Here is a 14,001-nt window from a genome sequence, read left to right on the forward strand (position 1 = left end):
TAACGAGCAATTAGAGTTTATTGAGGGTGAATTAGCTGACATGCAGAACAGACCTAATGTACTGGGAGTGTAAAGGGATATTAACTGACACCAGTGAGAGGAGGATAGTGAAGGAGGCGGAGGAGAGAAGATGAAGCAGGGTTAAAAGAGAAAGTGAGCAGAGGTTTTTATTTTGAAAGTGCACGGAGTGAATGACAGAGGGAAAAGTGGACCTGAATAGGCTGAGTGAGGGAGAGTGGAGCAACACAGTAAATGTCAGAGTGATGGTGGATTAGAACTCACATGACCTCAGTGAACAAGATGATATGTACTGAGTGGTTACATCTTGGCAGGAGGTCTATGAGGCCATGTTTCATATGTTCTGTTTATCTGCATGTCTGAGTTTGTAGGTTTATGTAGTAACAAGTTAAAAAAGGAAGAAATACAAAGCTGTTCTCTCTTTTTTATTTTTTCAGCCTATTGTTATTCCCTGTTTTTGTTATAGCTGCGCATTGACACATCACTGCTGTTCTCATCTGTCAGCCAACCTAATGAATATAATTATACAGTACTTGTTATTTCATTTACACAAATAGAGACAGTTGTGATGAAGTGTGTACTTGAGAATATTTAAGATTCAGTTTGACTTGTAAGTCAAAGGCCTCAGCATTTAAAACTATCATATACTCGTTTTTTTCATTGGCCCTCACTTGTCACTGACTAAAAAATCTTAAAGGTTTAGAAAAGCATGAACACATCTAATGTTAAATGACTCAGATGGAAAGGTGCGTCTCTACCCATGATGATTTGACATAACAATCATAGTCCTGGATTTTTGTTTTACTCTTCTATGACTAATGTCTCACAATTACTTTAAGGACTGAGCAGTGAATCTGTACAAGGACACACGCTTTATATCTTGAATCTTTTCTAATCACCATTGACTACAGTAGGTATTAGAGTATAATCGAGTAACTACTGTGGATCAAGTGTAGATTTTAAAAATCTAAATTTTCCCACAATTTTTAGAAGGCATAAACGTGTTACTCTACAGATATATGTTCATACAATGAACATAAAATAGCTCACAGGGTCTGTCAGCAACAGGAAACCCTTATGTACTTTTTATTTCTTTGTACTTTAGTCTTTAACTTTATTTCTGTCAATTTCAGTTTATCAGACTTGGTCTATCTCCATCTATGTCTTTTAAAACTGTTTTTCTCAGCTATGTTTTATCCAAATCCATCAACTTTCATCAACATCTATTATTTGTGCTTTCATCCGCCAACTTTTTCTGCACCCATTTGTATGTACTACATTCCACATCTATCTAGGTCTATCAGTCTTCATGTGACAGTGAAGTAATTTCTGAAGTTTCGTCTCTAAAATCCTTCCAAGCCTCATTTATCTATCTTTTTATAATTAAACTTTGATGCCAATTTGTTAGAATAAATATGAATTGGTGAATTATTTATTATCTGATTTAAAAATACTAGATGAAGTGCACTTGTGTGTCCACAAATACACACTTCTGAAAACACCCATGCCTAGATCAATAATAAATCACACAGCAGCACAGAGGGAGGATGAAGCGTTTATAGTGCGTTGGGATGGTAAATATAAAATGTGGACACACAGGCACGCAGGCACCTGCAAACACATTTATTTCATTTGCAGTTTTATTCTTACTGATGATTTATAAAGCCGACACATCATAGAGGCCTCGGTCACTTAATGGAAAGGCAAAAGAGGACAGACAGCTAATGTCTGAGGAACGCTTCCTTCTGTTTGTTGAATATAAAGGCAGTCTGGTTCAGCTTTTATCTGGGAATGAGCAAAAGATCCACGCTGTCTTCTATTTATCTGCTCTTTTTCAATTTTCTCTCCCCTGCTCAGAAGCACACACTTGGATGCAGCTTCTGTTCTTTGCATTTCTGATTCCTTGCTCTTCATAATATACGTGCAGTTGTGTTAACACTCATGATTTCTTTTAACTGATCAATCCAAAAATCCTGTGGGCTGTAAGGAGAGAAAAAATGTCTGGCTGTCTCGCAACTGCTTTTTTTTTTTTTTTACTGTAAGGGAATGCCATACTGTACATAGAGGCTTCATTATCTCTAGCCTGTAAGGCCAGTTCTGGTGAGCTTCTGGTGAGAGTGTTCACAGTGATGTCATGTAGTAAGACTGCATCTGGGAAATAGAGAGCAATGGCAGATCAGTCTGTTTTGATTCTGGACAGCTCTCTTAAAACCAGTCACACCACGCAGGGCTTTTCACTGCGTGCTTTACTGCACTGTTTAAAAGCTTTTTGACGACATAAAGCCAGAGGCAGCACTTCCTCCCTTTACCCTTTTCACTTTAGTCCATAGACTTAATCATCTGTCTTTTGTAGTATTTTTTAAAAACTTCATTCATGCCCACATATTACTTATCGCGACTCTCACTGTCTCTGTCTTACACTAAGCTGGGTCACCTTGAAAGTCTTGTGCACCCTCTCACATCAGTCACTTTGCTGACAATTATTTATGCTGCTCTCAGTTTTCCACCGGTAATGCAATGAGAGAGAGAGGGACAGAGAAAGAGAGAGAATGTAATCAACATAATACACCCAATCCTTAGAGATGTGCAATGTTTCTGGAGCACCGCACAAACTGAACTGACCTCACATACTGTCACACGCCCGTGAACACATTAGGAGAGGATGGGCTTCAAGGCACAGACACTGAACATGGTTCATACTTTGTCTCAATGTGGAGGCATAAATGTTCAACAAAAAACCTGAGGGGTCAAACATTTCTTAAAGCTAAAGACAGAATTTCAGTTTTGCAGGCTAACTGAAAGAAATCCATTCATCCATCCATTTTCTACTCCCACTTATCACACACAGGCTCACAAAACTGATATGAAAGAACTTCAGTAAAATGCAGGTAAAGTAAAAGTTTGACATTTTGGGAAATGTTTTCATTCACTGACTTGTTGAGAGTTACAGCAGATGAGAGGAATCATAGCACTCTGATGTCTATACAGTAAATACTAAGCTAAAGTAAGCTGCCAGTTAGCTTAGCACAAAGTCTGGAAACAGTAGAAAACAGCTGGCCTGGTTCTGGCCCCCAGCCCAGACACAAAGGTTCAAGAGCCAAGATTGTCATTGTGACAGTTACTGTAGCTTTAAACAAACTAGACAAATTAACCAGGTTTGTACTTGTCCAATATTTTCTCTCTTTGCTTTACTCTCTGCTAGAATGTATAGTTACAAAAATGTTAAACTATTAATTTAAAGACACTTCATGATAGTTTAACAGTTTATGTACGAATGCCCTTATAAGAAACCCAAAGTGGTTTTATTTGTATTTAGTGGTCATGTTCGAAAAAGCGAAGGTGTTCAAAACTGATGGGAAATTGGATGTTTGGAAAGTCCTGGCAGCTGATTCTGGTCTTTTGTCCCTCCTCATTCATTTTGATCTGAGTGCCGCCTTCGACACCATTTCACATTCAGTTCTCCTAGCCAGACTTCTTGGTATTGGGATCAATATACCCCTTGCTTGTTTCAAATCTTATCTCTCTGGCCGCACTTAGGTCATTCATTTAAAATTATTCACATCGCACCCACTCCCAGTCACCACAGGTGTGCCCCAGGGCTCTGTCCTGGGTCCCCTGCTTTTTATCATTTACATACCCCCTCTTGGTCAAATTTTTCATAATTATCATATTCACTTCAACTGTTATGTGGATGACACCCAGATCTACATCTCCACTAAACCTAATTCTACCCTCCCTCACTGACTGCCTCCTTGATATAAAATCGTGGCTAACATGTAACTTTCTCAAATTATATTCGACAGCACACTATCCTTTACTTCCCACATTAATACCATCACACGGTCAGCCTACTTCCATCTTCGCAGCATCAACCACCTACATCCCCCCTCACACCTCATACCGCTGGCATACTGTTTCACAGTCTTTTCACTTCTCAGCTTGACTGCTGCAACTCCGTTCTGTTTGGTCTTCCCAAAAAACCCTTCACAAACTCCAACTTGTACAGATATCAGCAGCACGCATCATCACAAGAAGTCCATTGACCTGTCACATGACACGCATTCTGCAGCAACTCCACTGGCTTCCTATCACGCATCCCATTCATTACATAATACTTACTTACTTACTTATAAAGCCATCCATAACCTCACCCTTCCGTACCTTGCTGACCTTTCCATATTACCATACCTGCTCGTACCTGCAGACCGTCATCATCTATCCGTCTCACTGTCCCTTCTGCTCACTTAATTGCTATGGGGGGCAGAGCATTCAGTTGCTCTTCAGTTCAATTCAGTTGCTTCTTCTATTTTGCTTTTATCTGTACGGTGATCTTGAGTGTCATGAAAGGCACCTATAAATAAAATGTCTTATGGTTATTATTAACCCACAGCACTGACCGTTTGCTTTATGTCTGGGATGCCTATGCGAAACACCATCATGGCAATGTGGGCGTCCTCAGATGGCACAGAGCTGGTGCTGCGGTCTTTCAGCCTCCTCTGCTGCTGCTGCTGCTGCTGCTGCTGTATCTGATTGGCTGGTTGTTGGTGTGTGGGCGCGGGGTTAGATGAATAGGGGTTTGCAGTGTGTCCAGGATTCCCTGGTCTCATCTGTCTGTCCCCGGCTGGTCTTCCAGCCACTTTACCTGACTGCCTGCGTCCTTCACCTCTGCCCCCCCTTGACAGGGCTCCTCTCCTGACCTCTTCCACCATCTCCTCCTCATCATCTTCCTCTTCACCCTCCAGCTCACCATTCTCCTCTTCCTCCCCATCCTCATCCCGCTCATCTTCTTCCATTTCCTCCTCCTCTTCTTCCTCCTCCTCCTCCTCGTCCTCTGCCCCTGGATAGAGATGTCGACTGTTCCCCAGCATCCTTTGTTGCTCCTCGTCGCTGGACAGGGGGCTGAACGGCATTGTCATGGCGACAGAAAAGAGGGCAACAGTGGCAACAACATCATTCCCAGGGAGTCACTATTTAGGAGAGGAAGAAAAACAACAGAAGAAGTTTGTGAGTGTTTTTTTTTCTGGCTGTGACCAGAGCACCTTGCCACATCTCTCTAACAAAATCTGATATCTAATAAACTGCCCCCATCACATTAGACATGCCTGACGTATAACATTATGCATGCCTAGTGGCTACAGAACCCTTCACTGTATGCACAAATGGTTTATGATGTAGATAGAATTTTAAATGGGTAAAATTGGACTTTTTAAATCTACAGTTTCTAACCCATAATGACAAAGTTAAAACATATTTCAGTACTTTGTAAAAGTGCTTATGGCAGCAATTAGAGCTTTGAATCCTTCCGATAAGTCTCTACAAGCTGTGCAGACCTGGATAGCTGTACTTTATCTTATTTTCAGAACCTCCCAAGCTCTGTCTGACTGCATGAAAAGTGCATAAACTGCCGTCTTCGGGTCTCCCCTAGATGTTCCGTGAGGTTTAAGTCTGGGGTTTTACCGACCCACTCACAGACAATCAGATAGATCTTATTTACCCTGTGAAATAAGGTGTTTCTCTGTAGCTTTTTGTCTCATAGTAACATAAATATGATGACGTCAAGATTCTTTCCATCTGTACATTTCGACATTTTGATAACTGCTATGCAGTTTGTCTGGACCTTTGGAAAGGACAATACATTCATAACTATTCTTCTAACACTTCCGTCAGGACAAGCTTTGTCTCTGTAAGGATGTAAAAATATCAAATCCAGCAGTATATCGATATATGTCTAACACTTAAATATGCTTTGTCAAAAATAAACAAAGCACCCTCTATCAGGACCTTAGACTTTAAATTGATTTTTTACTTAACTGAAAAGTTATATAATTATTTTGTTATGGCTGTTTATTAAGCCTCACAGCTAGAAGGTTACGGGTTTGCATTCCCAGCCGACTGCATGTTCTCTCCATAAAAGCCAACAACATTGCTAACAAACAAAATGTTGATCTAACCCTTGTTGGTCACCCTGCAGTGACTTTCTGTCACTGCAGATCTACAACACAGGGACTCATAATGGGCAGTAGTTCTTTGATAATCTATACACTCCCCTGCTCTCAACATCACTCCTGAGAGTAGAAAAGAGAAGTCACTCCAGAGCATCAGTGATGCAGTGCTATATTCAAGTGAAGCTGAGCAAGATAACATATTTTTCCCTAGTGACTTCTGGTTTTAGGATTTTCAGCGCCAATACATTCTGGACAGCTTTATACAGAACCAAAGAGAAGAATAACAAACAATGATAGTGACATACCAATCAACAGAGAGAGAGCTGTGGAAACATCTCATCTGAAAGTAATTAAGTACATTTGCTAAACTACTCCACTCGCCCAGATAATTAAGCATCAACTTGCGAATTCAAATTTTGCAAACAGAGCTGCATATCTCTCACACCACTGATCTGAAAATGATGTAAAACCAAATTCCAAATCTTTAAATGACAGTAATGATGAAACATTCATTTGGAAAAAGCCTGTTTTCATATAGCTTTAAATAAATATCAAGAACAGAATAATGCAGTGATTTCGAGCTGTAAATGAACTTGCATGTGTGTGTGTGTCAACTGAGAGACATGAGGTATATGTTTTACAAAATGTAACATGTCAAGGCTTTCGGCTTTCCTCATAGGGCATTTAATGAAAAGTACCAGCTGAACATTACGACACAAAGGTGGAGAAGAATATAAACTAAAAGGGGGCAGTAAAAAGAAAGAAAAAATTATGTGGAAAAGAAAAGCTAGTTTATTTTCAAACTGTATGAAATTTTGAAATCTTATGAAAAAACCATGGAAGAGGAGATAATATAAAACTTTTCACAATATTACTTAATATCAAGATTCTTTAATCAAATATAATTTAATGACACCAGTAGAGCAGAAGATTGGAGGCAATACCTGAAATAAATGACACTGCACCAAACAAAATTGGAATTCTTACCACAATCTTTTACTCTGTCTAACAAAAACACAGCTTTTAACATGAATGTAAGAGTAAATGGCTTGTTAAACTATGTAATTGTCCTCTGTTTGAAGAGTATATGCCGATTTTACCGACTGTCTCAAGTTCTCACAAACACACTGAATGCCGTGTTACAAAACACAGACTCGCTGGCAGGATTTCTGCCTCCTCCAACTTTTAAAAGCCTATTAGTAGGCAAACTTCTGTTCACGGTCATGAAGAAAAACAGAGATGGCAAACTAGTACACAGCGAACACGACATCCCGATTGCATCACTCACTAATGTAGAGAGGTTCAGAGAACAGAAGCTTGCAGCACTTTACAACCAACAACAAATGGTTAATGATTACTGTTATGTAATAAACTTGTTTTTATGTCTTCTTACTTTTCTTATGGTTCCTAAATCTATACCCATATTAAATTTAATAAACATCTGCTTGTCTACTGTACAGTTTATATAGTGGAGCAAAGAGTGCAGTAGGTAAAGTACAGCATAATGAAACCAAACTTAAACACTATGTTTAAATATAGAACTTGAGTAAATGTAAGCATACTGAAAATCAACAAGAGCTGTCGTTATAAAGTTGCTTCAGCTATATAAAGCACATGTTTAAAGCTGTGGAAAAGGCTACAAAGCCTGCTTTAAACATAAATGGACATGAATTAGGTGTCTTATATAAAGCTGTTCCTGGCAACTTAAATGAGTGGTGTGGGAATGAAAGAAAACCAGTGACATCAGAACAAGTTTGTGAGATGTATCACAAGTTTGTGAGATGTGAGACAAAGAGGATCACAGAGGAGGGGAAGGGGGCTGCAAACCAAATTGTAAGGCAAGTGATGAATAAAAGAGTCGAGGGCACAGAGTGAAAGAAGCAGCAAGGTTGTCAGAAAGCTGACCAACCAGAGAGCGGTGCTCACAGAAGATATGATAATAAACTGAAGTGAACAATCCATATTTTTACATAGTGCTGAGCAATCAAAGATAGAGGAAGCTAGAGGAGAGCGAGGGAGGAGGACAAAGGGAGAAGAAGTAAGATAAGAAAGGGGATGTTACAAGCCAAAAGTGTTTTGCTTTAAAAAGGAAGGACATTCAGAGAGCAAACTTTGATCAATGGATTCGGTAGAGGTCTTAGCTGTATGTACAGAAAATTTAAATATATAGTAAAAAAGAAAAAACTGAGGAGTTTTGTAAGCTCTGGACACTCTTTCTACCTATTATGACAAAATTGTCTGAGTAGTCAATGCCAGGATGGTCATAATGTCTAATTTTTCTTGAGATCTTGAATCTGATATGATTTTAAAATTGTAACAATGTTACAAGAATTTGTGTGTGTGTGCGTGCGCGTGTGTGTTTGTCTGTGTGAATGTGTGTGTGTGTGTGTGCATGTGTCTGTGTGTGTGTGTCAGTCATTCCATCAGGTAAATATTGCAGCATTTCTCTGCATTCAAAAAAAAAGTCAGGAAATTACAAGTTGTTTCAATTTATACAAAATTTCAATCAATCCATCTACAAGCTGTAGTACATCAACTGACCAATGGCTAAATATATGAGGGAAGAAAGCTGGACCCCCATCCCCGACCCCCCAAAAATAAATAACAAGAAATGACACACCTGGATAGAAAACTAGAAACTGGAGTAAAAGAAAAAATACGAAGGATAAAAAACCAACAGAGAAATTGTTGTTGACTGGGAAAATATAGAGAACACTGAAGGAGAACACCAAGGACAGGAGCTGAATGTCAGAGGTGGGTGTAAAATTAAAAATCATCCTTTGTGCCTTCAGTTCTTAGATTTCACAAAGAGCTGAAGGCAAAAAGGATGACAGTGAGGTCAAATCATGATACCAATGCAAACACTTACTGGCTGAAGATGAAAAGGGGTAATGTTGACATTCAATAACTTTAGATTTGGCCTTTTCTGTGTTTTCATGCCAAAAACTGGCTTTTTTGCTAAACTTAATTTGTATTGTGTAGGAAAAGCCTCAGAAAGTCTTCCATTTTTGCCATCAGATTCAAAATGAGCTAATATTTTCCATATTAAATGTCTCAGTTTATTGGGAATAAAATATTGGTTGATGAAATTTGCAAATCGTTGCATTCTGTTTTTATTTACGTTTTACAAATCGTCCCAACAATTTTTGAATTGGGGTTGTACTTAAGGCAACCAGAGGCAGATTTTATGGCAGGGTTTTGCAGACACCTTATATTTGTTGATTAAAATCCACCCACACCACACAGTGAGCTTTCTAAAATAATAATCCAAAAGTAAATGGCGTGACAGATCTGTTTGCCACACAGTCATTGTTTCTTATTCATATTTTTTAAGGGTGAAATGAGTCAGATATTGACAGTTCCTTAGGGATGGAGGAATAGAAGATGGAGCTAAAAGGCTGAATCTAAACTTTTGAAAGAATCACTCATCATCAATTAGACTGAAACAGGTCAAGACAGAGGAAAAATTATGAGAGAGGCAGACTAATCAGTTCCCAAGAGAAGAGAGAAGTCATGACTCATACATAAAAGACTTTTATAATGAATGCTCTGTGTTTGTGAGCTTATGTGTGTCTATCTGAGTGAAGATGAAGGGCACTGTGGAGCGATTAGATATTGCCTAATGCCAACAAGTGATAATCATCTCCTCCGCCTCATATGTCGTTGTCATAAATCATTATCTCTCGACATTCTCCTCGGAGAGCAGTTTCACTTTCAGGTTCTATCATTAACACTTTCAGGCAGCTAGGCAACTCAAAACTATATTAACCCTGCAAACCTTCACCTCGTCAAGTGATTAAACAGGTTACCTCAACGAAGTAGGTAAGAACACCCAGCAATTGAACTTTAGCTAATCGATTTTCAAATTAAAAATGTAGCAAGTGCACCAAGAAGAGTACATGATACTTTTTACACATCACATTAAGAGCATGGAGACACTGTTAAACCTCACGAATATGTGATATTCAGTTATATCCTGCACATTAATTTGTAAGTGTTTCAACCATTTTGTGTTGCCAGTTTCTTTCCCATCTGCTACATCGACCTCAGTTATACAGTGTGCCATTAAAAAGAAGAGGAGAGATAAGATATTGCTGGATTTAGCTGGAACTTATACTGTGCATTAGAGAAAAATGGTTGCACAACAATTTGGCAGTTTTGGCAGTGTCTATGTCATTTCAGTATGAGGTACGTACACATTTTCTGATGTAATCCATGTTTAAAGCAATAGTAAAACATTTTGTTTATTGTGTGGGTTTCTTTCACAAAAAGAAGACAATCAGCTCCTGTGTCTGTCTATTAGCCAAATAAAAAGACAGACTAATAGACAGACACAGGAGCTGATTCTCTTCTTTTTGTGCTTACTGCAAACAGGGCAAACCCAGTGTGGCCCTCTGCAGCCACTGAATGTCACTTGACAAACAGCCTCAAATCCTCTATTGCCAAAGCTCTAAACCAGCCACAGAAGGAGACTCTAGTGCACATGCTGTATGGGCTCTAAAGGGCCGATATATGTCTGAAAAACTTTTGAACAACATACATAGGAATGAATAGGCTGCTTTATCCATGGGGAATAAGTAACTTGTCTGTTAGGCTCACTAACTGAGGGGTTATATCACTTTTATTAAACCTCTATAAATACTTCATCAGAAAAACAACATATTCAGGTTTTACTCAGGGGTAGAGCTTTATGTTGTCCATACCAAACTATACTTTCATTATTATATCAATAAATGAAATCATAATTTGTTTTGTTGGTATTTTACATTCATATGAATGCTTGCAAACATCTGACAGCTTTCATGTGTCTGTCAGCAGTGTCGCTTTCAATGGGGTTTGTTGTTGAGTCACATCAGTGTGTTATACACAACAGGCAATGACATATTTTGATGAACAGCGTTCATTGCTGCTCTGATGCACAAATCTATATGTGCTTCTCATGGATTTGTTTGATACATCTCCTGTTTTTAAAACACCTCCTACAAACTTCTGAAGACTCAGACTGGTATTAAACTTTGACTTTGAATTGATCACTAGATATTAGTTCTAATGGACAGACTTGAATACACACTGTGTATTGCATTACACTTAAAACTGATCATTTTGCTCAGTGAAACTGTCCATTCAGCATGGTTGCATTGTAATCATTTGTAGCAAAATGTGGAATTTACCCAATATCCACTCCAGTGAAAATCAACAAAACAGGTGGCTGGTGGCTTGGGTGGTAACATACTTGTCAAAAATGAAATGTTAAGATATTCATGGATTAGGAAGAAGTGAGATAAACCATTTAACATCTGTTTAAAAAAACAGAAGCTCATAGGAGGAAGTAGCATGTTTAGCAAATCTGTGTTTTGGCAAGGCAAAGTTGGATCCAATTGGTGTTTATCAACTCAAGACAGTTGCCAGGTGTGAGCGCCATCCAAACAGATCCTTTCTCATACACACCATCGCGTGCTCACACCACACTAAAAATCGCTGTTGAACGCAGAAGACAATGAGGAGCATTGGGGTTATGAGGCAGCATTTCTACTTCGACTTGAGTGGTTCTCATGTGACAAAAGTAAGACAGAAAATGAGGTAACTTTGCTGGGCGACTTGTTCAAGTCTTGACCTGGTTCTACTAAGCTATAATCTATCAGCAGTCTGTGTGATGCCATCAAAAGATCCCACCAGCACAGTGACATTTAACCTCCCTCCCTCTCTCAATATCTCTCCCAAACACACATGCATCTTCATGCGTTCTGTCTCTCTCTCTATCTCTCTGGTTCACCCTCTCTTTTATGTAGGACATAGCACGTATATAGATAGATATTTTCAGTGTCTAGGTCCCCAGGAAATTTCACTGGGAAACTTCCAAAGAACAGATCGCCCCACTTTCATTCCACTAAACTGGAACGGCCAATTTCCCTCCCTCCTTGTTTGACATCTACTCACAAAATGGCACTCTGATGCACACAAATGGACACAAACCTCCTGAACATCCTGTCTGGGCATATGCATTAAGGAGCAAGGACCCACACTAGCATCTATCACTGCAAAGCCTATAAAGCTGTCGATACAAGCGGATGTGTGTAAACATCGAACCTCGGGTCAGCCGAGCACACATGTACTCATCTTCCAGCCCAAAGCATTTATGTAGGAGCTGTACGTCACAGAAACTGCCAATCTAAACTTCATGCACCCATGGGAGCTCGAGCAAAGTAGAATGAAGCCACATGTTACTAACAGTGTGATGTAACCATCCCTTGTGCTATTAAACTGGGGTGAGCACCAGTGGAGGAACCTGGTTTGAGTTTGAGAGCAGGGCAGGATGTACAACAGTATCACTGCTGTTCTCAGTGGGGACATTTCACAGTATTAGGCCTAAAACACCTCAGGAAAGCACTACAGCAGATTTGAAGCTCCAGGATCAGACACCCATCATGTCCCCACTTAACATGTGAACAGGCAGAGACATACAGCTCAAAAAGAATAAAAAAAGAATAAAAAAACAAAAACTAAAGATTATGTGTGGTAAAGTAATGACCTTTCTACTTTTAAATGGCTTTCTGAAAAAGTTTAAATGTGTATCATGTAATGTTGTAATATAAACCAAGGCCACAACACTGTGAAATATTAGCCAAGAAATAGAAGAAACATAAAACAGCTATAAGCCTGAACATTTCTATCCAAGTCCATCTCTCTGATTTTGAGCATCAGGAAAAAGGATTTAGAGACTTGTTTAGGCAAAAGGAATAAAACAAACCCCCGAAGGGGTCCCTATATAAAGACAACAGTGCTGAGTGGGTGTATGAAACTACACAAAGAAAGAAATGAGCATTTGCGCTCTTCCTGAGGAGTAAGAGTAACCTTTCAGCCTATTTTCCTGTGGTTCAAAATGGAGTTTATTTTAAGCTACCAAACCTTTCGTCCCAACGCAGTGAATTAAGGTATTTTCCAATCAAATTCATGTTTTCCATACAATTTAATAAATATTGGCTTGAAACAGAAGCAGCTAAATCAAAGCATAATTTCCCAAACAGATTTCTGTTTTTCATCTGCCCTGGAGCCTCTACCTCTCTCCCATAGGTCATCTGTAATATTAATAGGTATTATAGTTTAATAATGTCCCATGAGCCAGAGGTTAGCTCATTTGCCAATTTTCTTTTAACAAAAATCAATTGTTAAATCTTGACAGCTGCAATAAGCAACATGGAGCAACAAAGTATAACTGTAATTTAAAAACAAAATCATTTCTTTGCTGTTTTATCATAATTTATTGTATATATTTTTTTAATTTTTAGCATTACAAACTGTAATGTCTCTGCATGAGATACTAAAGTAAATCCTGAAATCTGGGATTATTCAAACTGTGGTACATCTACACTACATTTCCCAGAGATCACTCGCTATAGTTCACTGTCTATGTTAACTACCCAGTTTTCACTTCTGGTTCAGTTGACAGGTCAACAAGCTGAAATGGAAACCATTCACATCAATGTTACAGGCAGACGTTCTTAATAATGTCATGGAGAACAAGGGTCGGCATGGTTACTCAGTGATGTGTGCAGCTGCGGTATACGGCCCCATAGAAGTACAAAAAGTATTGGCCTAAAATAATTCTCCACTACAAGTACCACTTCAAATTTTTTACTCAAGTGAAAGTTGATTATCTACATTTTACTTGAAGTGCAAAAGTAAAAATACTCCACTACGAAAATAATGATGTATTTTAAACAATATTTATTATGGCCCATTACATGTTCAGAAGCCATATTTTAAAGTATAACTAATAGAATTTATTTATTTTAGCCTAAATATAATCTCCTCAAACATCTCATCTGTGTTCCAGTTTGTTTCCTGCAACCTAATCATTGGTAAACGTAAGTAAAACAGGACCTATGGTGGCTTGTAGTGGAGTATGTGTTAGATAATTTTTGGACAATAACAACAGTAAAATCCCCAGCTTACATAAGAATCATTAGACACATCCACACCAAGTTGATTTAGTCGAAGCATGAAGTTATTAGCTGCTGGCAGCTCAGGTGCAGCTCAT

General features: G+C 38.7%; 1 protein-coding gene across 4 annotated transcripts in view; it reads right to left on the bottom strand.

Annotated features, from left to right (window-relative positions):
- The window catches only part of shank1 (SH3 and multiple ankyrin repeat domains 1), a 68,535-nt gene that overhangs the window by 44,546 nt on the left and 9,988 nt on the right, over positions 1–14,001 (bottom strand). For all 4 annotated transcript variants that reach the window (XM_067476445.1, XM_067476447.1, XM_067476446.1 and 1 more), the window contains exon 2: positions 4,416–4,985. In XM_067476445.1, the coding sequence (XP_067332546.1) occupies positions 4,416–4,934 (519 nt within the window). In that variant the 5' untranslated portion in view covers positions 4,935–4,985. The remainder of the gene's footprint in view (positions 1–4,415; positions 4,986–14,001) is intronic.

Source organism: Channa argus, chromosome 15 (genome assembly GCF_033026475.1).
Source record: "Channa argus isolate prfri chromosome 15, Channa argus male v1.0, whole genome shotgun sequence".
NCBI lineage: Eukaryota > Metazoa > Chordata > Actinopteri > Anabantiformes > Channidae > Channa > Channa argus.